At 51.4% G+C, this 22,411-nt stretch overlaps 2 protein-coding genes and 2 long non-coding RNA genes across 4 annotated transcripts in view; 3 read left to right on the top strand and 1 right to left on the bottom strand.

Annotated features, from left to right (window-relative positions):
• The window catches only part of LOC135110260 (uncharacterized), a 9,210-nt gene extending 6,704 nt beyond the window's left edge, over positions 1-2,506 (top strand). The window contains exon 4 of the long non-coding RNA XR_010273168.1: positions 1-2,506. This exon is cut by the window's left edge and continues 547 nt beyond it. This is a non-coding gene — a long non-coding RNA (uncharacterized LOC135110260).
• LOC135110261 (uncharacterized) lies at positions 1,394-21,284 on the bottom strand. Its single transcript, XR_010273170.1, has 4 exons — positions 21,151-21,284; positions 20,622-20,772; positions 2,325-2,466; positions 1,394-1,863 (listed from the first exon to the last, which is right to left on the bottom strand). It is a non-coding gene; the product is annotated as an uncharacterized LOC135110261 (long non-coding RNA).
• LOC135110258 (uncharacterized) lies at positions 4,287-10,678 on the top strand. The gene is made up of 2 exons (XM_064022387.1): positions 4,287-10,385; positions 10,445-10,678. The coding sequence occupies exon 1, from the start codon at positions 4,377-4,379 to the stop codon at positions 5,616-5,618; it is 1,242 nt and encodes a 413-aa protein (XP_063878457.1). The 5' UTR covers positions 4,287-4,376; the 3' UTR covers positions 5,619-10,385; positions 10,445-10,678.
• On the top strand, positions 21,169-22,411 carry LOC135110259 (uncharacterized). The gene is made up of 2 exons (XM_064022389.1): positions 21,169-21,326; positions 21,827-22,411. Exons 1-2 carry the CDS (start codon positions 21,169-21,171, stop codon positions 22,329-22,331), a joined length of 663 nt encoding a protein of 220 aa, XP_063878459.1. The 3' UTR covers positions 22,332-22,411.

Raw genomic sequence — 22,411 nt, 5'->3', positions numbered from 1 at the left:
GGCCACCTTCTCTGAGCACAGCTCAGAGTCAATCTCCACGGAGAATGCCGTTGCTGTCCTGTAGAGGAATGACATCTTCCCTGAGCCTCAGCCTTCCATGCAGCTGGTCCGTGCCCTCCCCAACACGTGATATTACTTACCATGGCCTAGGTTTTGTTGGGAGGCAAACTTGACTTGCCACCTCTCTCCCCAGGCCATCACGTTGTCCAGCTGTCTGTTGACGGAGGTTATCACATCCTGTACTACTTCCCTTGAGTAGGATTAAGAGCGAGTACAATCGTCAGTGTAGGCACAGGCTGTGGGGGTGCCCTGTACGATGTCATTTAGGTAGATGTTCTACAGCGTGGGTCCCAGGACGGATCCTTGTGGAACAGAGGCCTGTACTTGGTAGCTGGCTGAGGTATGTCCATGCACCACCACCCGGAGACATCTGCCCATGAGGTAGCTAGAGAACAGGTGGAGTGGCTCCCCAGCGACGCCGAGCTGCTCGAGCTTTGCTATCAGGCCTCGATGTCACACACAGTTAGAGGCTCCAGCTATGTCGAGGGTAATCACCAGGGAGGGATGGCCAGTACCAAGGGTCGTGCCAGGCCTTAGAAAGGAGAAGGTGGTCTGAGATGGAGCAGCTTTTTCTGAAGCCAAACTGCTTTGGTGACAGCAGGTGGCGCTGCTCGAGATATTTGGTGCTGCTCGAGGTATTCGGTGAGTTTCTCACTTATGATCCTCTTGAAGATCTTATCGAGTACTGAGAGGAGCGAGAATGACCGGTAGTTACCTGGCTCAGACCTCGACTTCATATTATGCATGGGTGTGACTCGTGCCTCCTTCCATAGTGATGGCCAGACCCCTCACTGCAAACAGCAGCAAAAAAATTTGTGCTAGAGGGCCAACAAGTTCATCAGCACACTTTTTGAGTAGATGTCGGGTCACGCCGTCAGGACCAGGGCCCTTCCTGGTGTTAACATCCCTCAGGTATCTTCTGATGGCATCCTCCGAGATGGCAATGCCCTCCTGTCTCAAGGCAGTGATGCAGGGGAGGGCAGGCAGTTGCCTGTCTGGCTCTGGAGTTCTCATTTTTTTCAGCAAACTGGCAGGCTAGGAGATCTGCTTTATCTTGGCTGGAGACAGCCATATCCCTGTCAGGCTTCCTCAGGGCGGGGATGTGTTCAGGAGAGGAGACACCTTGCCTCTCATTTACTAATCCCCACCAATGCTTGGCATCAACTTGGTTGGAGACCAGCTTCCGCCTCATATCCACCTCCCACCTTACCTTGGCCCACTTTACTGTCTTTGTCATGATCTTGCACATCCTTTTGTGTCATGCTTTGTTACACACTGTGTGGGGTGCTTCATGTACTGCATCCAGCCTTTGTACTTCTGCTCAGCAGCAATCTTGCACCTGTACCCGAACCAGGGATGATGCTTTTGGTTGGTGGCATGCGTTGCTGCTGCAGTGTGCAGAGGACAGTGGTGTCATGGTGCAGGTCCCCGGTGAATATTGCTTCCCAGTCTGTCAAGGTCAGGGGGCCTGCCACATAGCCATCCAGTTGGTGCGGTCCCACAGCCAGGTGACTCACTGATGATCCTCGTCACACACCAGGGCAACACTGACAGTTGCAAGCACAGCATGATGGTCAGAGCTGCCCACACAGTCAAGAGGGCAGCACTGAACACGTTTTTGAGGCAGGTCCATCAGCACTGGATCCAGGGAGAGCCTCCACACTGGTGTGAAGGAAAGTCCACATGATTGTTGAGTCCCTGCACTGCTGTGAGCTCCATGAAGGCCCTTGTCACCAAGTGGTGATTAAGGTCTTCTCTCCTCTCTCTCTTCTCTTCTCTTCTCTTCTCTTCTCTTCTCTATTCCTGTGGAGTTTGTGCACATGTGAATGGAGAGGAATAATCAAATTGCAGTGTGTGATAAAGCTTGAAGTGCTTATGGAATTTGCTTAGTGCTGAAATATAAAGAAGCAGCAGTAGTGGAATATGCTCATGAAGTGTGACTGAACAGACCTTGTCTCAGCTACCACTTTTTGCAGAGATGTAGGGTGTGGCATATAATTATTTATTACTGTGTGCAATCATGGTTTGTAAATGTTCTTGGAGGGGGGGGAACATACAGGTCTGAGGGAGGGAAGAGAATTGTTTTCACTTACAGAATCTCTCTACAAACCAAGTGCACATGATAACAAATTGCCAATATATGTCTGAGTAATATTGCTGCAAAGGGTGGCAGCAGAGATGAGGTTCCTGGGCATGGTCACATTTCCAGAGCATTCTATTGCGGTTATCTTCTACACAGCAGCATTAAAGTTATCCATCAGTACCTCCAGTTCTATTGCACTGCATATTCCTCTCTGTACAAACTCTTCTACGTTTGTTTCCGTACTTAGTTGTCTTCCATCTTCTAAATTTGGGTACAGATGTTTTGATCAAGAATAATGTAGCATAGATCTTGTTGGGGATGATCTGTGGAAGTAGTACAAAACATTAAACTTATTGGATTTTATCTGGACTTAATTCACATCCTTATGCTCATCATTACAAAAATTGGTAAGCTATCTGTGAGTGAATGACAGTCAGTTGAATTGATAAGACGAACCGCTTTTGATCCCACCCTGTATAAAAGAGCAGTACGAGTTCAACCCCCCATACATGTGTAGCATACTCCTCTGTACATGAATGGATAATGCCCCTGTACAGAGTTACCAGCTGGGGGGGATGAGAAAAACTGGCAGGGACGACACAGAATGCCTAACTTCATAGAAGCTGTTTTAGCTAGAGATGAGATGTGAAGTTCCTAGTTTAGATTATAAGTAAAGGACAGACTGAGGATGTTCAGTGTAGAAGAAGGGGACAGTTGAGTGTCACTGAGTGTGGAAGGTTGTGTCAAGCTGATAGATGGAGGAATTGAGCTTATGAGGCATTGAACACTGCTAAGTTTACTAAATTTTTTAGAGAGATCCAAAGTCTGGCGTTCTGTGGCTTTCCTGTGTGAACTGTTTACTTCCTGAAGGGTTGGACGTCTACGAAAAGATATGGAAAAAGGCAGGGTGTTATCATCAGTGTAGGAGTGAATAGGACAAGAAGTCTGATTTAGATGATCATTGATGAATAACAGAAGAAGAGTGGGTGACAGGACAGAAGCCTGTGGAACACCACTGTTAATAGATTTAGGAGAAGAACAGTGTCCGTCTACCACAGCAGCAATAGAACGATCAGAGAGGAAACTTAAGATGAAGTTACAGAGAGAAGGATAGAAGCCGTAGGAGGGTAGTTTGGAAATCAAAGCTTTGTGCCAGACTCTTTCAAAAGCTTTTATATCCAAGGCAACAGCAAAAGTTTCACCAAAATCTCTAAAAGAGGATGACCAAAAATCAGTAAGGAAAGCCAGATCACCAGTAGAGCGGCCTTGACGGAACCCATACTGGCGATCAGATAGAAGGTTGTGAAGTGATAAATGTTTAAGAATCTTCCTGTTGAGGATAGATTCAAAAACTTTAGATTGGCAGGAAATTAAAGCAACAAGACGGTAGTCTGAGGGATTAGAACGGTCACCCTTTTTAGGAACAGGCTGAATGTAGCCAAACTTTCAGCAAGAAGGAACGGTAGATGTTGACAGACAGAGATAAAAGAGTTTGACTAGGCAAGGTGCAAGCACGGAGGTGCAGTTTTGGATTACAATAGGAGGCGTCCCATCAGGTCCATAAGCCTTCCGAGGGTTTGGGCCAGCGAGAGCACGGAAAACATCACTGTGAAGGATTTTAATAGGTAGCATGAAGTAGTCAGAGGACGGAGGAGAGGGAGGAACAAGCCCTGAATCATCCCAGGTAGAGTTTTCAGCAAAGGTATGAGCGAAGAGTTCAGCTTTAGCGATAGAGGTGATAGCAGTGGTGCCGTTGGTTGAAATAAAAGAGGGAAAGAAGAAGCAAAGTTATTGGAGATATTTTCGGCTAGATGCCAGAAGTCACGAGGGGTGTTAGATCTTGAAAGATTTTGACACTTTCTATTAATAAAGGAGTTTTTGGCTAGTTGAAGGATAGATTTGGCATAATTCTGGGCAGAAATATAATGCGCATGAGATTCAGGTGATGGAAGGCTTAAGTACCTTTTTGTGTGTGTTTACATATTTATACGATATTCATTGCATGCAATGTTTATATATATATATATATATATATATATATATATATATATATATATATATATATATATATATATATATATATATATAGTTTTTTCTTGGGAGGTGATCCATAATTTTCACCAGATTCTCCAGTCACGACTGGGCCACGGTCAGGGTCGGACGTGGTCGCTGCCACGCTCCCTCTGACCTACCCTAAATACCACGTGTGCCGTTCCCGCCTCGTTCAATCGCCATGGCATTCAACAGTGACCAAGTGCTAGTGCTGAACAACGGTTCAGGGAAGAGGGCAAGAGCATCCTCTTCTTCAGCATCCCTAAAGTGCTCCACACCCAAGAAAGCGGCCCGTAACCTGCTGGAGGACAGCAGCAGTGATGAGCGCTCACCGAAGCGAGCCACCCGCAGCCTCCAGCCTTCATGGCAGGAGGACAACGCTACCGAAGCGGACTGGGCCCCACTCGACCTCTCCGTTTTCAGCGACGTGGTGCAGCAGCAGCAGCAGGACGGCGGTGAGGAGCAAGGATGGACTACCGTCACGACCAGCCGAGCTCGCCGCCACCAGCCCCCGAGGCCCAAGTTCAAGCTGGGCAGCCTGGGCGAATACGAGAACTCTAACCGAGCCATCTCTGCCCTCGAGAGGGAGTATCCGACCCTTCGGATACAGGTAAGGGTTAATCTCAAGTGTGAGCACGTGGTCACGCCCAAGGACGAGGATTCCACGGCACTCTTGCGCCGCATCGCGGAGGAAGGAAACAGGGTGCTCCTCCTCGACCCAAGCGTAAAGAGGCACAAAGTGGTGCTGGAGCGCTACCCGCTCGACCTGCCTCTCGAGGCGGTAGAGGCTCACCCTCAGGTGACCTCCGCCCAGCATCTGACCTCCAGGAGGGACAAGTTGCCCACGAGACAGGTGCTACTTGTGTGTGTGGGGCCGCCGCCCGCCAAGTTGGATCTCGGCTGCTGGGGCAGATACTCCCTGCGCCCCTACCAAGGTGAGCCTGTAAGATGTTATAGGTGCCAACGGTACAACCACCTGCTGGCGCGGTGCGAACATGCCGCCAGGTGCGGCGTGTGCAGCCTGCCCCACCCGACGGAGGAGTGCATCGCCCGCCATAAGGCCAACAAGGCAACCACCGCCAGGTGCCCAAACTGTGGGAAAAACCACCACGCGTGGAACCCCCAGTGCCCTGAGAGGCTCCGTAGGATGCCCCGTTCACGCCAGCAGCAACAACAGCAGTCTCAGGCGCCACCAAGGCGGCAACGTCGACGTCGCCATAAAGCGTCGCATGGGCAGCCCCGGCAACAGGTCGCTCAGCCCCAGCAGCAACAGTATCCACCACGTGGCCAGCCAGGAAGGTCAGCGCGAGATCCCGTTGCACCCGCCCCACCTCCAGTCAGGTCAGCTTGGGTCCCGCGGCAGGCCCCCTCAGCCACCCCCCCCACCCCCGTCCCAGCCAGCGGCAAGACCGGAAGGGATTAACCAGCAACCCCCTCACCGCCGACCCGAGGTACAGCCTCCAGCCATAGGCACGGAGAGCCGCACCCCCTCCGCCCACCCCTCCACTCGCTCAGGTAGCACCCCTACCAAGCATGCTAGAGCCAAGCCCCACCACCCGAGCAGCGTCACACAAGGGAGAGACCCTCCCGGCGACGCCCCCGCCCGTGCGACGACAGGCCCAGCACCGACAACGGTGAAGAGGAGAGCCATGGTCCCGAGCGATCCTCTCCACGGGGTGCCCGCCTGTCTCAGCGAAGAAACCCGCGCGGTGGTCAACTGCCTCGTGGCGCGGATGGTGCAGTTGATGGCGGAGCTGCTTGCCAGCCCTGATCACGTCCCCGCTAGGCGGGACGATCTGGACGCGCTCCTCCGCCAGGAGACGGCCATGGCCATCTATGAGTGCGGCCTCCTGCCACCACCACTGAACTCGAGGGACCCACGTCTGTGCCCCTCCCTCCAACCACCAGACCTTCACCACCAACATGAAGAGGAGATATGCTGAGGGCGCCACCCACGCGGACCAGCCTGCAGGGCCCCCAGGCTCAGAGTCCTGCAATGGAACGTGCAGGGCCTGCGACCCAAGAAACATCAAGTCCTACAGGCCGTCTTCGAGGAGCACCTTGACGTTGTGCTCCTCCAGGAAACACTGACGCCCGCCGACTTTGAATGGAGGGTGGCGGGCTACACCCTTCACTCGCTCCCCACAGCGGAGGGCACCCGAGGCTGTGCAGCACTGGTGAGGAGCACAATCCCTCACCATAGGGTTGCAGCCCCAGTCAACTGCGGGGACGGTGTGGAGGTCCTGGCGCTGGAGCTGCAGGTGGGAAGTCTCCCGCTCCTGGTATATAACGTATACAGGAGCCAGCGACACCAGCTGGAGGCAGGAGAGCTTCTCACCCTCGCCTCCCACTCCAGTCTCTTGGTTGCGGGCGACCTCAACGCCCACCACCCCATGCTACAGTCACCGTCCCCAGCCAACGAAACGGGCCGCCACCTGGCCTTGCTGCTCAAGGAAATCCCTCACGTGTGCCTTCTCAACACAGGGGAGGCCACCCACACCCGGGGAGGAAGGCTTGACCTCACGCTGGTCTCGAGTGACCTGGCGGCAGGCGCTACGTGGCAGGTGCACCCGACCCTCACCAGCGACCACTTTGCCATAACTTTAAGAGAGTCATCACTATCGCCCCAAGCACCAGTGTGTAAAACAAGAAGGGGTGGTGAACGTAGTCACCACCCGTAGTTGCAATAAGCACAACAGGTACTACTCTCTCCTTTGCCATTACCCTGAGTGTTTTGGCTGAAAGAAACATGTTTATTGTACCTCTTACAAAATGTCAGCAGACCAATACATGGGTAGAACAAATGCCGAGTACATCTTACTAGGGAAAGAATAGAATAACGTAAAACGGCCCACATGCCTCAAAAAACATAACAAAATAAGCATAGTACTTTGTATGCACATAATATTACACAACGCAGTGTGTAAACATAAGGTCCACAGCACAGCACCGTGCGGCATAGATAATAAAATTAACTTATGTACAAAAGAAAAAAGGAGGATGCATGGGTCCTCATCATCTAACCGCTGATGCTGTGTTGTGGTCACAGATTGGAGGAAAATTTTACAAAATTTTGCATGGCAAAGACGGGGACGACAAAGGCGCTCATTCATTGGCCTTTTCCAGGGCCTAGGCACACTCACTCAGGTCCCTGGGGGTGGCGTCACCCATCGCACACACACACGCATAACACTTGGGCGGCATCAGGCCCTCACACGTGCACTACTCGTCTTTCTGTGGTCCCTGTATATGGCAACCCCCCACTCCATTGTCTTCACCACCATGAGCTTCACCCGAGACTTTGGAAGTCCCAGGGAGACCCACGTGTTGAGGGAGGGGAGTGCCACGGAGCCTCGCCATGACACTGTAAAGGTCGACACAACAGGGGGTGTTCCAGATATACGGGCAACATAGTCACGGATCGCGGGGATGTTATATTTCTCCACTTTGAGATGGTGACTGGCGTCCAGGCTGCCCACGGCCGCGTCAGCGACCACCTGCACGTCGATCACCATCGAACGATCCCCTCTCCAGCACACAATATCAGGGTACCGGACCCCGGCCGGGGTCAGGATGGCAGGTTCCCTCAAAACCTGATACCCCTTGTGCTGAAGTTCAGTGAGGTACATATCCAACAGCCTGTTATGTCTGGCGGTCCTCACCCCTGCCACCGCCGGGCACTGCTGCAGCACATGCCCGAGCGACTCGATGCGGCGGTTGAAGCAGAGGTCGCAGTGGATCTCAGGCTGTGGCTGACCCCTAGAGGAGCGGAGGCGTGTCGCCAGCAAGCCACAACGCAGCTTTACTGCCTTCACATAATCCCCGCCCCTCATAAGGGTCGTACCGTCACTTATCCAGGATGAGGAGATGGGCGTGTCCCCGATCCCCTTCAGTCCTCTTGTGTCCACTGCATTGTACAGGGAGTCGCTCCAATGCTCTCGTTCCTGTCTCCACCGGGAGGAGCTGTCGCCGGCAGGTGGAGCAGCTGCTGAAGCCACCGCAACCTCCCTGACCGTAGGGTCAGAGGAGAGCGAGAGGCACTCCATCAGATCTTCCCTCAAGCGAGGGATGCGGGTTAGCATGGATGGTATGCCTAGGCCACCGTCCCCTACGGCGGCATGAAACACCCCCAGGGGTGTATCATGAGGCATATGGAGGGCGTGCCTGGCGAACCTCCTCGTATCCCTGTCCACTCGCTTAAGAGTGCCCTTCTTGGCCTTGGAGTGAAGCAGGGGATACAGCAGCTGCGGAACGATCACATTGATCAACGCCCAAAGCTTCTGCTGCGGTTTCGCGGGGCTCCGCTGTAGCCGGCTCAGTCCGATGTTCAGCTTCACAAGCAGTTGGGACGGCCCATCTGCCCATGGGGTCCCAACTCACCCCCAGGTAGCGGTAAAACTGCCCGGGGCCGAGTGCACGTATAGACTGGCCATCCACTTGGACGTTGACTTCTCCTGGACCCACGTCCTCCTCTTGCCGTCCGCCCTGATTCCAAGGGTGGCGCATTTCGCCGTCCCTACCTCAAGGCCCAATCCAGCAGCGGCAGCCGTCAGGCTTCCCACTGCCTTCTTGAGGCCCATCGGTGTAGCGGCCAGTAGCACCACGTCGTCGGCGAAGGCGAGGTATTGGTGCTTCACACCCCCCACCTCCACTCCGACTTCCTTGGGCAGGGCGGAGAGGGCCCAGTCGAGCATCATATTGAACAAGGCAGGAGACACAGGGTCCCCTTGGAAAACACCCCTGCTCAAGCCAACAGGGGTGCCGTCGATATCAGAGCAGGCATGTCTGTATATCTTGGCAACGTAGGAGGCGAAGTGATCCCCGGTCCCCCACCGTCGGCATGCCGCCTCGATGGCAGGGTGACCCACTGAATCGAAGGCCTTCTTGAAGTCCAAGAAAGCCAAGTAGAGGTTTCTAGGGCCGGTCTTTGCCTGGTGGATGGCGTGCGCCAACAGCATGAGGTAGGCGGCACAGCCCTCCTCCTTCTTGAAACCTCTCTGTGCAGCTGGAAGGGGAGCCTCGGTTGCTAGACGTCTGGCCAACACCCAGTGGAGGGTCCTCGTCAGGATGGGGGTGATGGTCAGCGGTCTAAAGTCAGATGGGTTTTCCGGTACGTCTACCTTCGGTATCAACACTGTCCGGCCCTTCATCCACGAGCGCGGCAGGTCTCCCATCAAGAGGCAGGCATTGAAGGCCCACCGTAGACATTCGGACCCCAGCGCCAAGACGTCCGCCTTCCTGCGTCTGTCCGGCCCCGATGCCGTACCAGTCTTGGTAGCCCTCAGTGCTGCCTCGATGTCTACCTCAGTGATGGGGGCCAGTAGCTTGTGACTGAGCCCCGGATGGACGACTGAGGTAGATGGGCTAGGCCCTTGCGGGCTTCACCTCTGGAAGAGTGCCTTCCAGAACGCAAGCGTCCCTTCTGGCCACTCCTCTCGCGCCTGCGATGGACCCAGGCCGGCGGCCACCCTCTTCGCCGCCTGGCCTCGGTCCCTCTTCCACGCCTCCTGGAAGAGGGCGAACTCCCAGGATCTCCTCTTCCTCCTGGAGCCGAGCGGTGGACCTGCCCGGCCTCCCCTGGCCAGTGTCCGCAGGGGGACAGAGGGGCACCATGTCTCGATCAGGTTGTGGACCTCCTCGGCGGTCTTCGGAACCTCGACACCCAGCGAGCCCGAAAGGTCTTGGACAGTCTTGCCCAGGATGACCAGTGGGTCCTCAGGGGCCGGAGGTGGTACCATGCCCGATGGAAGCTCCTCCACCTCCTCGTCGATGGTGGCAAGAGAGGTGGGAGGAGTTGAGGCAGGATTCAGGACTGGTCGTCCACTTGACCTAGTAGTCCTTTGGGTAGAGGGTCGTGGGACCGAAGCGCTGTAGGCCTCTTCCAGCGCGGCCTTATACACGGCCTGCTTCCTCTTACCCTTGATGCTCTCCACCGTGCGGTGGGGAAGCACCTCACGCCTGATGGCCTCATTCAGGCCACCAGCCACCAAATGATGGTCCCTCTCAAAGGCAGCCATCAAGGCTACCTCCTCGGGGGTCCACCAGGCCTTTGGGGCTGCTTGCAGGCGTTGAACCTCTGCGGCATGATATGCTTCAGGGTGACAACGTCGCTTGTGGCCTCTCCTCCCAGCGAAGCTTTTGAAGGATCGGCCACAATGAGGACACGTTGGAGAACGCTCACCAGCCACAAGTGGCGTGGTGGGTGCAGCACCTCCCTCCATCAGAAATTGTGATGGAAGGAAAAAGCAGGTGGTGTGGTGGGTGCAGCACCTCCCTCCATCAGAAACTGTGATGGAAGGAAAAAGCAAAGTCAAACAGTGCTGCGCCCTGCAAATAGCAGGGGGAGTGCAACTTAGTTGCTAGAGTAGACTGTGGAATAGTCGAGGGGGGCGGCGGGAAACCCCCCTAACTCCAGCATCCAGCGGGCCCACGGGGAGGGGTTGCACTCTTAGTATCTACTTCCCATAAGAGAGTCATAGTTACCACCCTCCCAGTGGCCCCGCCGGTCCCACCCTGCCCGCCCCCACGCTGGAACATAAGGAGAGCAGACTGGACCAAGTTTCAGGCCTCTCTTGACGAGTGGTGGGCCGCCTATCAGCCGCCCGCCGACCTACATCAGCAGGAGAGGGACCTGACGACGGCCATCCAGACCGCAGCCATCCCCAGGTGCACCCCGAGCCGCCGCCACCGGACAGACTGGTGGTACTACAACGACGAGGTGCGCGAGCACAACCACCGTGTCAACCAGCACAGAAAACTGTACAAAAGGCGCCCCAACCCCAACAACCTAAGACTCCTACAGGATGTGGTGGCCCGCGCACGGCAGGTATCCCTGAGGGCCAGAGAGGCTAAGTGGCTGGAGTGGTGCGCCACTTTTAGCCACCACACGTCTCTAGGCCAGCTGTGGAGGAGCGTGAGGACAGCCTCCGGCGCTGCCCCGCACCCGCAGCAGGAGGCAGAGAGGCTTGCCGCCATGTTCACCACGCGGAGCTCCAGTGAACAGCTTCCTCCCCAGACACAACGCATCCAGCAGCAGCTCCGACCACACCGCGACGAGGCTGTCAGGGAGGCGATGGAGGAAGCCGACGTGACTGACCAGCCCTTCTCCCCTCAAGAGCTGGAGCGGGCTAGGAGGAGAGGCTGCGACACGGCAGCGGGGGCGGACGGCCGCCCGTGCCATACTCCATGTTGGCGCACGCTGGGCCGGCTGGGGACGCCGCGCTGTTGGCCACCATCAACGCCTCATGGATGGCGGGCTGTCTGCCGCCCGCGTGGAAGGAAGCCGACATTCAGCCGATTCCAAAGCCGAGGGAGCCCACCAAGATCAGACCCATCTCTCTCCTCAGCTGCACGGCCAAAACGGCTGAGAGGATGGTGCTCGCGCGGCTACAGTGGCGCGTGGGGCCCTCTCACCCACATGTGTTCGGCTACACCCGCGGAGTGAGCACGGCAGACAGCATCCTCGCCCTGCTGACCCAAATTGACCACCGCCCCGCCGTCATCGTCTTCATCGACCTCGAGAAGGCGTTCGAGCTAGCCAGCCCTCACGCCATCCTCTCTCTCCGCCATGCTCTCTCTCTCATGGCCACTTTGTTTACCTCTGCTGAGCCTACTCCTCGGTTTTCCTGATTGTGAGGACTAATTATGTACCTCCAGCCCGTCAGCACAACACAAAAGGCACATAAGTACCGTAAGAGCGTATAGGCATAGTTTGGAAGGTGACGGGTTTTGGGACTGTCATATTTCGCCTGTGAAATCTTGAAGTTCTGGGCAAAACCCTCCTTGACAAATTTTTCTCAGTTGGCGCATGCGCACTGAGTACCGAAGTGACGTCACTGTTACCAAGGAAACGACGACGCCACCCTGACAACCAGCACTCACCACTTCATACTAAAGCCTATATACGCAGCTGCCTAGTATTATATATTTATATGTGCATCAACCAGGTGCCATTGTATAATACACGCTGGCAACAATGACAACACAGGCCAGCGGTGAACCTTTGTACCAGTTACCATATAGAGAATTTTTAGAACAATGCAAAGTATCGGATCTACAAAAACGATGTCGGGAGTTTGGACTGATAAAAGTATGGAAGAAGAAACATGATAATACATAAACTACAGCAGACAACAGCTCTTGATCCTGCAAAGCAAAGCATAGCACCCGCTGCTGAGCAGGCACTTCATCCCGACGTCATGCCAGAGCAGTCTGGCGTCACACCACCGCCTGATCCTGGCAGTACTCTGTCACTAAACCCTGGCGCCACACCGAACCCTGACAGCACTCTGCCAGACCAGTCTAGCGCCAAACCACCGCCTGACACCTTGCCACAGCCCCCTGGCGCCGCAACGGACCCTGGCAGCACCCTGCCGGAGCAGCCTGGCGCCACACTACCGCCTGACCCTGGCAGCACCCTGTCACAGAACCCTGACGCTACACCGGACCTTGGCAGCACCCCATCAGGGACTACAGACTACGTGACAGCATAATGTCACGGTACCTGCAAGGTCTCTCACCCGCGCCCATCCGCCAGCGGCCTGAGTTGACCCCAATACCAGACTTGCGGCTGTCGCTGGGTGTGCGGCAAACACCTTCGGATCCGTGTCACCTCACACTCGTGCCTCCCATCTCTCCAGGCAAAGATAGTGTAGACATGAATAATATTGCTAGAAAAATCGACACGATTACAGCGAAATTGGAAACAAAGGACATGGAACTGGAACTATTAAATGTTGAAATGAAAGCAGCTTATCACACCATAGAAGTACTTCAGCAGCGCGTCACGGAGTTGGAGCAACACAGTTGTGGGGCACGTGGCCGTCACTCAGCGGAAGTACACCCTGCCTGCCCATCACCACCACCGCCACCACCACCACCTAGGAGCTGTCTGTTGCTCGGCGACACTAACCTACGGCGGGTGTTACGCTCTGACCTCCAGGACTCCTGCCGGGTCAGGACTATCCCCGAGGCAAATATGGACTTACTGAGAAGCTGGGTGGCGGAAAGATTGGTGAAGGCTCCCTCTGAGTGTGTAATATATAACGGCACATATGATTTACTCGAAGATCAAACTCCAGAAATCATTCTTGACAATCTAGGTGCCCTTATTAGTGATCTAAAAGAAAAAAATATCAACATGAACATATATGTTTGCCAGATAGTGCCATCACCGATGTGCGAAGAAATGCATGCAAAAACGGAAGAGTATAATGAACATTTACTAAAGTGGGGCAAGGCAAACGGTGTGAATATTATAGAGACTGTTTCCTCATTCAGTCTTGGCACTGGTAAGGTAGATGATCTTTGCTTTGACCTAAAACAGGATTCAAATTCTTTGTTAAATAGATTAGGAGTTATAAAACTGATGGATATCATAAGAAAACAGTGTCTTATGTTTAACATGTGCTCAAACTGGGATCACGTCAAAAGAAACCTAAGCAACATAAACCCAGAAAACATCAACAAAAACAACAGAAGCAACAACAACATCACAAACATCAACGTATCAAGGCCAGCAACACACACGCCCACCACCTCCTCACACACCTCACACACCCTCCATCACACAACACGGCGGGGTAGTTATCACGCCCGTGGTATTCCCGGCCAACAAGTGCCTTATCACGCCAATACTGCTCCACCGGAAGAGTTACGCCGTCCCCGCGCTGCCTACGCAACGTGTCCTGCCGCCACCACCACCACCACCACCACGCCAGTAGGGCGGGGGCAGGCAGATGCAGGTTGGCGCGGTGCGAGCGACGGGCGTGGTGGTTCCTCTGGCGCCTTGGGAAAACAACCGACACAGCACCCACACAATGCGGCACGCACTCCAGTATTCCAAGTGCAACAACTAAATACAGCTGCTTTTAATCATGATCAAAATAAAAGAAATAGAAACAGAAGTACACTAACAAATATGAATTTAGTGAATATGAATACCAGGCAGAGGTGGAGCCGACTACACCATACATAGGGCAGAACACCCATGAGAACCACACCACACCTAACCACACCACACCATACACATGGTACAACACTCACGAGAGTCACACCACATATGAACCAGTGCCGTGCACTCGCACAAACACCAAACACACACGTGGATGTTACAACTGTGGCGAGTTTAACCATCATCAGGCCACGTGTAGATTTGACTATAAACTGACATGTGGTCTTTGCCATCAATTAGGACACAAACAAAAATTGTGTCGACAATACAGCGCATAGGACACTGGCGAAGAAGGTACAGCCGCTAGACATGAAGTGAGGGACGCCGCTTATACTCACATTGTTTACCCAAAAAAGGATGAGTTGACCATTGAGCACATCAATGCTCAGTCATTACTTTCTAGTCTGGACGAAGTAAAATTACTAGTCATTGAGAGAAATATTGATGTTTTATGCGTGAGTGAATCTTGGTTAACGTCTCATACTCCAGATATTTTTATAAATTTTCCTAACTATAAGGTTTTTAGAAATGACAATGGAAGAGGAGCAGGAACATGTATATATGCAAAAAGTGTTTTAAACCCTATCTTAATTAATATTGATGTACCAAAGCAGGAGGGAGTGGAGCATGTCTGGATTAAAGTTCAACGTAAGAAATTTCCTTCAATTATAGTTGGGTGTATGTACCGTCACCCTAAGGCGCTGGCTATGTCTTTTGAATACATTCAAGATGTTTTCAAACAGGTGTGTCTGCAAAACAAAAAGGTTTTCATTTTAGGCGATTTTAATAACGATCTGCTCTCGAAGGGAAACAAAGTTGGCAAGATTATTAAGAATAGCAGTCTAACTCAAATTATAGACACACCTACAAGAATAACTTCCTCGACCTCTACACTTCTTGATCTTATCATTACAAACACACCTCAGTGTATTGCATCTAATAATGTCGTACCCCAAGTAATAGCAGACCATGACCTCATCTCTGTTACTGTTAAAGTCAGCAAACCAAAGCGCCTCCCTGTCACCAAAACCTTCAGACAGCTGACTTATTACACCAGTGACATCTTCTCCTCCCTCCTCCTTGATAACGTGTATCGTTTAAATGATATATTTTTAACAGATGACGTTGACAAGCAAGTTTTTATTTTTAACGAAGTTTTTATCCTTTGTCTGGATATGTGCGCTCCGATGGTGACAAAAGTTGTGAAAAGACCACCAACACCCTGGATGAATGATGAGTTACGAAATGCAATCAAAGACAGGAATGAAACACAAATTAGACTCAAAGATGACAGACAGAACAGTTTCTTGCAACAAGTATATAAAACAAAGAAGAATCTTGTAAAGACAAAGATTAGTGAAACTAAATCTAATTACTATAAAAAAGAGATTATAGATTGTAAAGGGAAAACCTCCTATATGGCAAGTCGTTAAGGAAATTATTCCTCGTCAAAAAAATGAGTCTAACACTTATGACTGATAATGTAAAGGAAAAAGCAGAAGAATTCAACAATTTCTTCTTCAGTGTTGGTGAGACAACCTATAATCGTTCACAGGAATTACTTGGAGCTAATAGTAATTCAACAATAAATCTTAATGACTCTAATACTGATCCTACACTTCACTTTAGACCAGAACCTGTGAGCATTAACACGGTTATTTTGACAATTAAACACCTCAACAAAACCCGATCTGTTGGATCTGATGGTATATCACTGCGATTCCTGCAGGATGCTCTTTATGTCATTGCCGCCTACCTGACGTGCATCATTAACACCTCCCTTGTAATAGGCATATACCCCACACAATGGAAGCATGCAGTAATCATGCCTCTTTTCAAATCCGGTAATACCAATATTGTAAATAATTACAGACCTATATCATTGTTACCTATTGTGTCAAAAATAATAGAGAAAATTGTTGCTCATCAACTTGCATGCTACTTAGAAACCAAGAAACTCCTTTCAAATTTCCAACATGGTTTTAGGCCTCGACTATCAACAGAAACAGCTCTCACTGTCATTACGAATAAAATATACAATAATATGGATCACAAAAAAATATCACTATTAACCTTGTGTGATTTATCCAAAGCTTTCGATAGTGTTAGTCACAAAATTCTTTTGAATAAATTCAAGAAGCTCAACACAAGTAAATTCTGGTTAGATAATTATTTGACCAACAGAGCCATGTCTGTCCGCTTGAATGGGGCAATATCTAAAGACCAGAAAGTGAACTATGGAGTCCCACAAGGCTCAATTCTTGGCCCGCTATTGTTCGGCATTTATGTAAATGATCTGTCAGAGCATGTTAATGGTTTCATAGTGCAATACGCGGATGATACTCAAATATTACACGAAGGCACAGTTAACAATATCCAACAACTCATTAATGATGCTGAAACAACTCTAAGACAATGTAAACGCTATTTTCTGAGTAATGGCCTACTTTTAAATCCAAGTAAAACGCAATGTATTTTCCTAGGCAATCGCCAACTCCTAGCTAAGATTCCTCCTGACACTACCATACATTTTGATGGAGAGAACATACTTCCAAGTTATCATGTTAAGAATTTAGGAGTGTATTTTGATAAATATATGTTGTTTGATGTTCATTTAAATGAGTTACAGAAGAAGGTGACAGGCATATTAATGTATATAAATCGAATTAGTAAATGTTTTGATAAACCCACACGAATTCTTGTTACTCAATCACTTGCATTAAGCACAATATATTACTACATTCAAGTGTGGGGATCAACAAACGAAACTCTTCTGTGTAAGGCCCAGAAACTTCAAAACTTTGCAGCTAAAGTAGCAGTGGGAGGTGGCAGGAAATATGACCGTGCATCACCTTTCCTTAAAGAACTTAAATGGCTCAGGGTTAAGGAGAAACATATGTTTGACATTTGCGTAACAATGTATAAAACTTTACGAAGATGTTATCCTGATGGCTTTCTATCCTTTTTATCTTTTAATACTGTAAATGATGTGACAAACAGTAAAACTAGACAAAGAAACAACTTGCATGTTCCCCGGACCAGAACAGACAGCGGTGCCAGGGACCTCACTGTGTTGGGTCCTAAGTTGTGGAACCAACTCCCATCCACCATCACCCTGTCTCAAAATCTAAACAGTTTTAAGACTAACCTCAGGAAACATTTCGAATCTGCAAATATTGTATAAATATTTTAGACATATGTTAGAAAACGCACAGTGATGAAGCTTTACACCCATATTTTATCCAGCATTTTATGGTCTTATTATCATTTAAACATAATTTTAAGGACATTCATGTATTTTATTTTACTTAGAGGTAGACATTGCACTTTAGTGTAGAAATACTATTTTAGTTACCATGATTATTTTATACTCTTAATATTTTTTGAGGACAACATTCTGCAATTTAATCATTTAGTAGTATACTAAGATATTTCAATCTACAGTTTAGTTTTATGACCTCCATATTTATGTAAAGCTATGTGAAATATAATGTACTTAATAACCACTTTCGTGGAATAAAAGAATCTGAATCTGAATCTGAATCGACGCACTCGTGCGGAAAGGGGTGCGAGGAAGGCTGCTGGCCTGGCTCCGCGACTACCTGCAGCGCCGCCGCGTCAGGATTAGGTTCCAGGGCCTGAGGTCGACCTTCAAGGTACTTGATAACGGGACGCCCCAGGGCGGCATCCTCAGCCCCCTACTGTTCAACCTGCTGATGGAACAGCTAGTGGCACTGCCTTTCCATGCTGGCACCGTCCTGCTGAGCTACGCCGATGACCTCGCCCTCGTGGTCACCGGAAGGGGCAACAAGCTCAGGAGGACGCAGCAGGCACTCGACCTCATCAGCGGGAAATGCCAGGACCTGGGGCTCAAGATTTCGGCAGAGAAGTCCCGGGCCATGATGGTGAAGGCGGCAGACCCAGCCTGGCAGCTCCGCGTCCAGGGAGTTGAGCTGGCATGGACCAACTCCTACCAGTACCTCGGTGTGTGGGTGGACAAGCGGCTGTCCTTCACAGCCCACGCCGCCTACCTGAGGGAGAGGACGCAGTCTAGGCTGAACGTGATGCGGGCCATGACGCGAATCAGCGCGGGCCCCACTTTTTCCGTCCTGCGCCAGTACTACGTGCACGCTGTTCGCTCGCTGGTGGATTACAGCGCCCCCGTCCTCATAGCACTCTCTCCAAACCAGCAGGAGCGGATCGAGGTGCTACAAAACACCGCAATGAGGACCATGCTGGGGGCACCGAGGTGGTCCAGCGCATGCGTCATGCAGAGCGAGACCAGACTGGTACCCCTCACCACCAGGGTACAGCAGATCACGGCCTGCCGCGTAGCGAGGGTGCTGCAGCGTGACGCGGAGGGAGTGACACAGAGGAGACTGAGGCTGGCGGGGACGCAGGGCGCCGAATCTCTCCGCCGCAACCCGTGGCTGCTGCAGTGCACGCTGGCTACCCACAACCTGGCTCGCATGGAGAACTGGCCACAGGCGGACCTCCCTGCCCCCACCTTCCGCGCCCCACCCCCCGTGGGAGCCACCCGCGGCAGAGTTCTCCGCCACACAGCTGCCCGCCAGCAAGGCGCTCTGCGCCGTGGAGGAGATGCGGCAGCACGCCTTCATGGCCATGGCGCAGGTCACCGAGCCAGACAGTGTTGTGTACTACACCGACGGCTCGGCTGACCCTGACAGCGGAAGGACGGGCGCTGCTGCCATCACCAGAGGGGCCGAGGTGTGCGAGAGGACTCCCGACCACTGCTCCACCCTGCAGACAGAACTGGTGGCCATCCTGCTGGCCCTGGAGCACGCTCAACACCGGCGGGAGCGCACCGTGGTGCTCCACACCGACTCCAGAACGGGGCTACAAGCTCTACAACAGCCGTATCTCAGCGACAACGTGGGCCTCGTCACCGCCATCCTGGGTAGCCTCCAGAGCCTCGCCGCGCAGGGGCGGCGGGTGAGGCTCAACTGGATACCCAGCCACGTGGGAGTACGAGGCAACGAGGCTGCCGACGCAGCCGCCAAGAGAGGCGTGTTGCTGCAACGCATAAGGCTGGGCTACTGCACCAGGAAACAGCTGTACGACGACTTTCGGGGGCAGGAGTGCGACCACTGCGGGAGGCACAGCCGCCACCCGCTAGTGCACTACCTGCTGTCCTGTCCGGCCACCGCCGCCCTCAGACCAACGCCGCCACCACCGGCCCATCCTGTAGGCGGTGATCTCCTCAGCAGCCGCGAGGCCAGGGCTGCCCTCATCGTCCGCCACACGCCCACAGACCTGATGCTGCGAGTTCTCAGGGCAGCGCCCCCGCCCCGCTGAACAGGTTGCAGCTCCTTTTCTGACCGGCGAGCAGCACTCCTCGCCGCGCCACCGCACCGCCCACCACCGGGACCCAAGATTCCCCCACCTGCGGGCTGGTGCCCGCTTTGTGTATTATGTATATTCATGTATATTTTTCTTTTGTGCAATATGTATATATGTATATGTGGACATAATACTCAATAAACCTTTAATAATAATAATTCTCAAAGGTGTCCGTGGTTAAAAAAAGACATCCATGGATTATCATCTGAGCACCACCTACCCACACAGCGCATCACTCTTCACACTGCACTACGGTGCTCAAGTGATTATCAGTCAGGCCTTTACCTCAGGAACATCAGGTCTGGGGACGCTAACAGGCCCACACTGGCAGGAGGTATTGCCTGTACGTTTAAATGTGCCAAGCAATGGCAGTTTGTGTATAAGTGAAAATGGCGGTCCGTCTCGCTTCGAACTAGCGAGACCCTTGTTAGGAGCAATTACATCGCCTGCCACCAACATTAACGCACTTTCTTCAAACGCCTTCCATTTCCTCCTATGCTCTCTCTCTCTCTCTCTCTCTCTCTCTCTCTCCGATCCCCCGCTCCCCCATTAAAGGTAAAAAGTTAAAAAATATGTCTGAGGGGTTTGAAGAAACTATTATTACTGGGAAGAGGAGGAGGTGGGGGGGTAGACGATGAAGAGGGAGCGGAGATAGGGTCGAGGAGCAAAAAGGTGGTGGAGGGATAAGGAGCAGCAGTTTGCGGGGAGGGATAAAGTAAAAGAATGGGATGAGGATGAAAAGGCAAATAAGGGAGAGGAGGAGGAAGGGGAGCATCAGGGAAGGGTAACACTGGTGGGGAAAAGGAGGGAGGAAGGGAAGAGAAAAATGGTGAGGGGGAGGGACGTTGGGAAGAACAGTAGAGGGAAAAAACGAATAAAAACAAACAGTAATTTTAACTCCCCTAGACTGGAATACACACATGTAGGTGATCACAGGTGAGTGTAATGAGTACGTGACTAGCTAAACTAATTACCTATTGCATAATCCTACTTGGCCGCGGAAAGCAGGTGACTATGCTAAACTACCCTAGGCTAATCATCCTTAACACACTTTAGTCTCGCGTATTAACACAAAAACAGCATGAACGCATAAACATAAAAGTAAATACTTACTCATTACCCGTATTATGAAGACCCGCAAGTTTGAGGGTGGAATACTCTTGTTAAGGACAGGGCACACCGACACCGATCCTTCCTCAATGGCAGCAAACACGGCACTGAAGGGGCCGACTCGAAGATTTTCAACCTCTCAGGTGACGATACTCTGCAAGTGGTTCATGAACCATTTCAATGTTTGAACCACTACTTGACGAGGTGGAGAGAGAGAGAGAGAGAGAGAGAGAGAGAGAGAGAGAGAGAACATTACCAAAAAAGAAAATAATAATAGATTAACTAAATAATAATAATAATAACAATAATGATAATAATCTCATCGCTCACATCCATATAGTACATGATAATCCAGTGTGTGTGTGTGTGTGTGTATGTGTGTGTGTTACTAAGCAGCGTACACACATGCGTTTCTAACACACACACACACACACACATATAATCACACGAAGGCATCACACATTTCACTCTACCACGACCAACCACAAGAACGGCACAGACTAATTCTTCCTTTCCTCACACCCATCCTCACCCCCTGTGGAGCTTCACAATGAGGTGGACAGCGAGGATCGAAGGCTTGCTGTGGGCGTGGGTCTGCCTGGCGCGATACCCGACAGGCGAGGCTACGGGAAGTTACTACCACTACATCAGCAACATCAACAACATCCCCTCTGACGTCGAAGTTTACTCACGGATCTCTCTGATAATGTAAAGATAAGATAGACAGGCAGATACGCAATGGAGTGTTTCACTGCATGGGCTCGAGGATAAATATGAAGAAACAGGCTATGATAGAGAGAGCTGGGATATTTCAGAACACTTAAAGACAGTAAAGGAAATTAAGGAACGGGATAGGAGGAAGAGGAGTTGAAGAGATAGTGAATGGAGGAATAAGAGGTAGACTAAGATAAATTGAAGACCAGGCAGGATAGGATGAAAAGTAAATTGAAAAATAGGATTGAAATTTCGAGTAAAGAATAGAGAACGGACGGAGAGGAGGATGAGGGAGGTGGAGAGTGGAGTACGGAGAACAATAATTCCGAGTGGAGAAGAGAGAGGAAGAAAGGCATCAAGACTACTATTGCTCATTAAATTTCAACAAGACAGAAGGGAAGGACAATTCTCTCTCTCTCTCTCTCTCTCTCTCTCTCTCTCTCTCTCTCTCTCTCTCTTCCTACGATCTACATGTAACACCCAGCCCATTTCAGATGCAGCCTCCACTGCGACATTCTACCCGATTGCTGGATGTTCCTGTACCGCGTGGAGACAAAGGACTGCCGCGTCTTCCCAAACGACACTATTAGAGAGTTGGACACCAGCATGGCCGGCGTGCAGTATCGTCTGTACGCCCTACACCACACACGCCGCGTCCTGTACTTCTTCACCAGGATGTACTACAAGGAGTCCTCCGAGACCTGCCAGGCGTACGGAGGAAGACTGTACACGCCGCGCACCCAGGATGAAGTCATGATGCTTCAAAAACGCAGGATGTTTGGGTTTGTAGGCCTGACGAAGTTTACTGGGCATTGGGTGGACAGCGCGGGGCAGCTCTATGAGGAACCGTCGTTGTGGCATAGTCTCTACCCGACTGGTAACGGGAACTGCGCCAGGATACAAGACGGCTACCTGATAGACTGCAACTGCCGCAAGAAGGAAAGGAGATTTGTGTGTGATGTGTTGTATGAGAGCTCAGAGGGATCTTCATTGGGCTGAGGGTTATTTTTCTTGTGTTGTGACGTCGGTGTATAAGCGTGTGTGTGTGTGTTCAGTTTATTTATTTCTTCGTTCCTCCT

This window comes from Scylla paramamosain, chromosome 20 (genome assembly GCF_035594125.1).
Source record: "Scylla paramamosain isolate STU-SP2022 chromosome 20, ASM3559412v1, whole genome shotgun sequence".
Taxonomy (NCBI): domain Eukaryota; kingdom Metazoa; phylum Arthropoda; class Malacostraca; order Decapoda; family Portunidae; genus Scylla; species Scylla paramamosain.
Note: the sequence above shows the minus strand (reverse complement) of the source record. Positions and strands in the feature narration are given on the sequence as shown.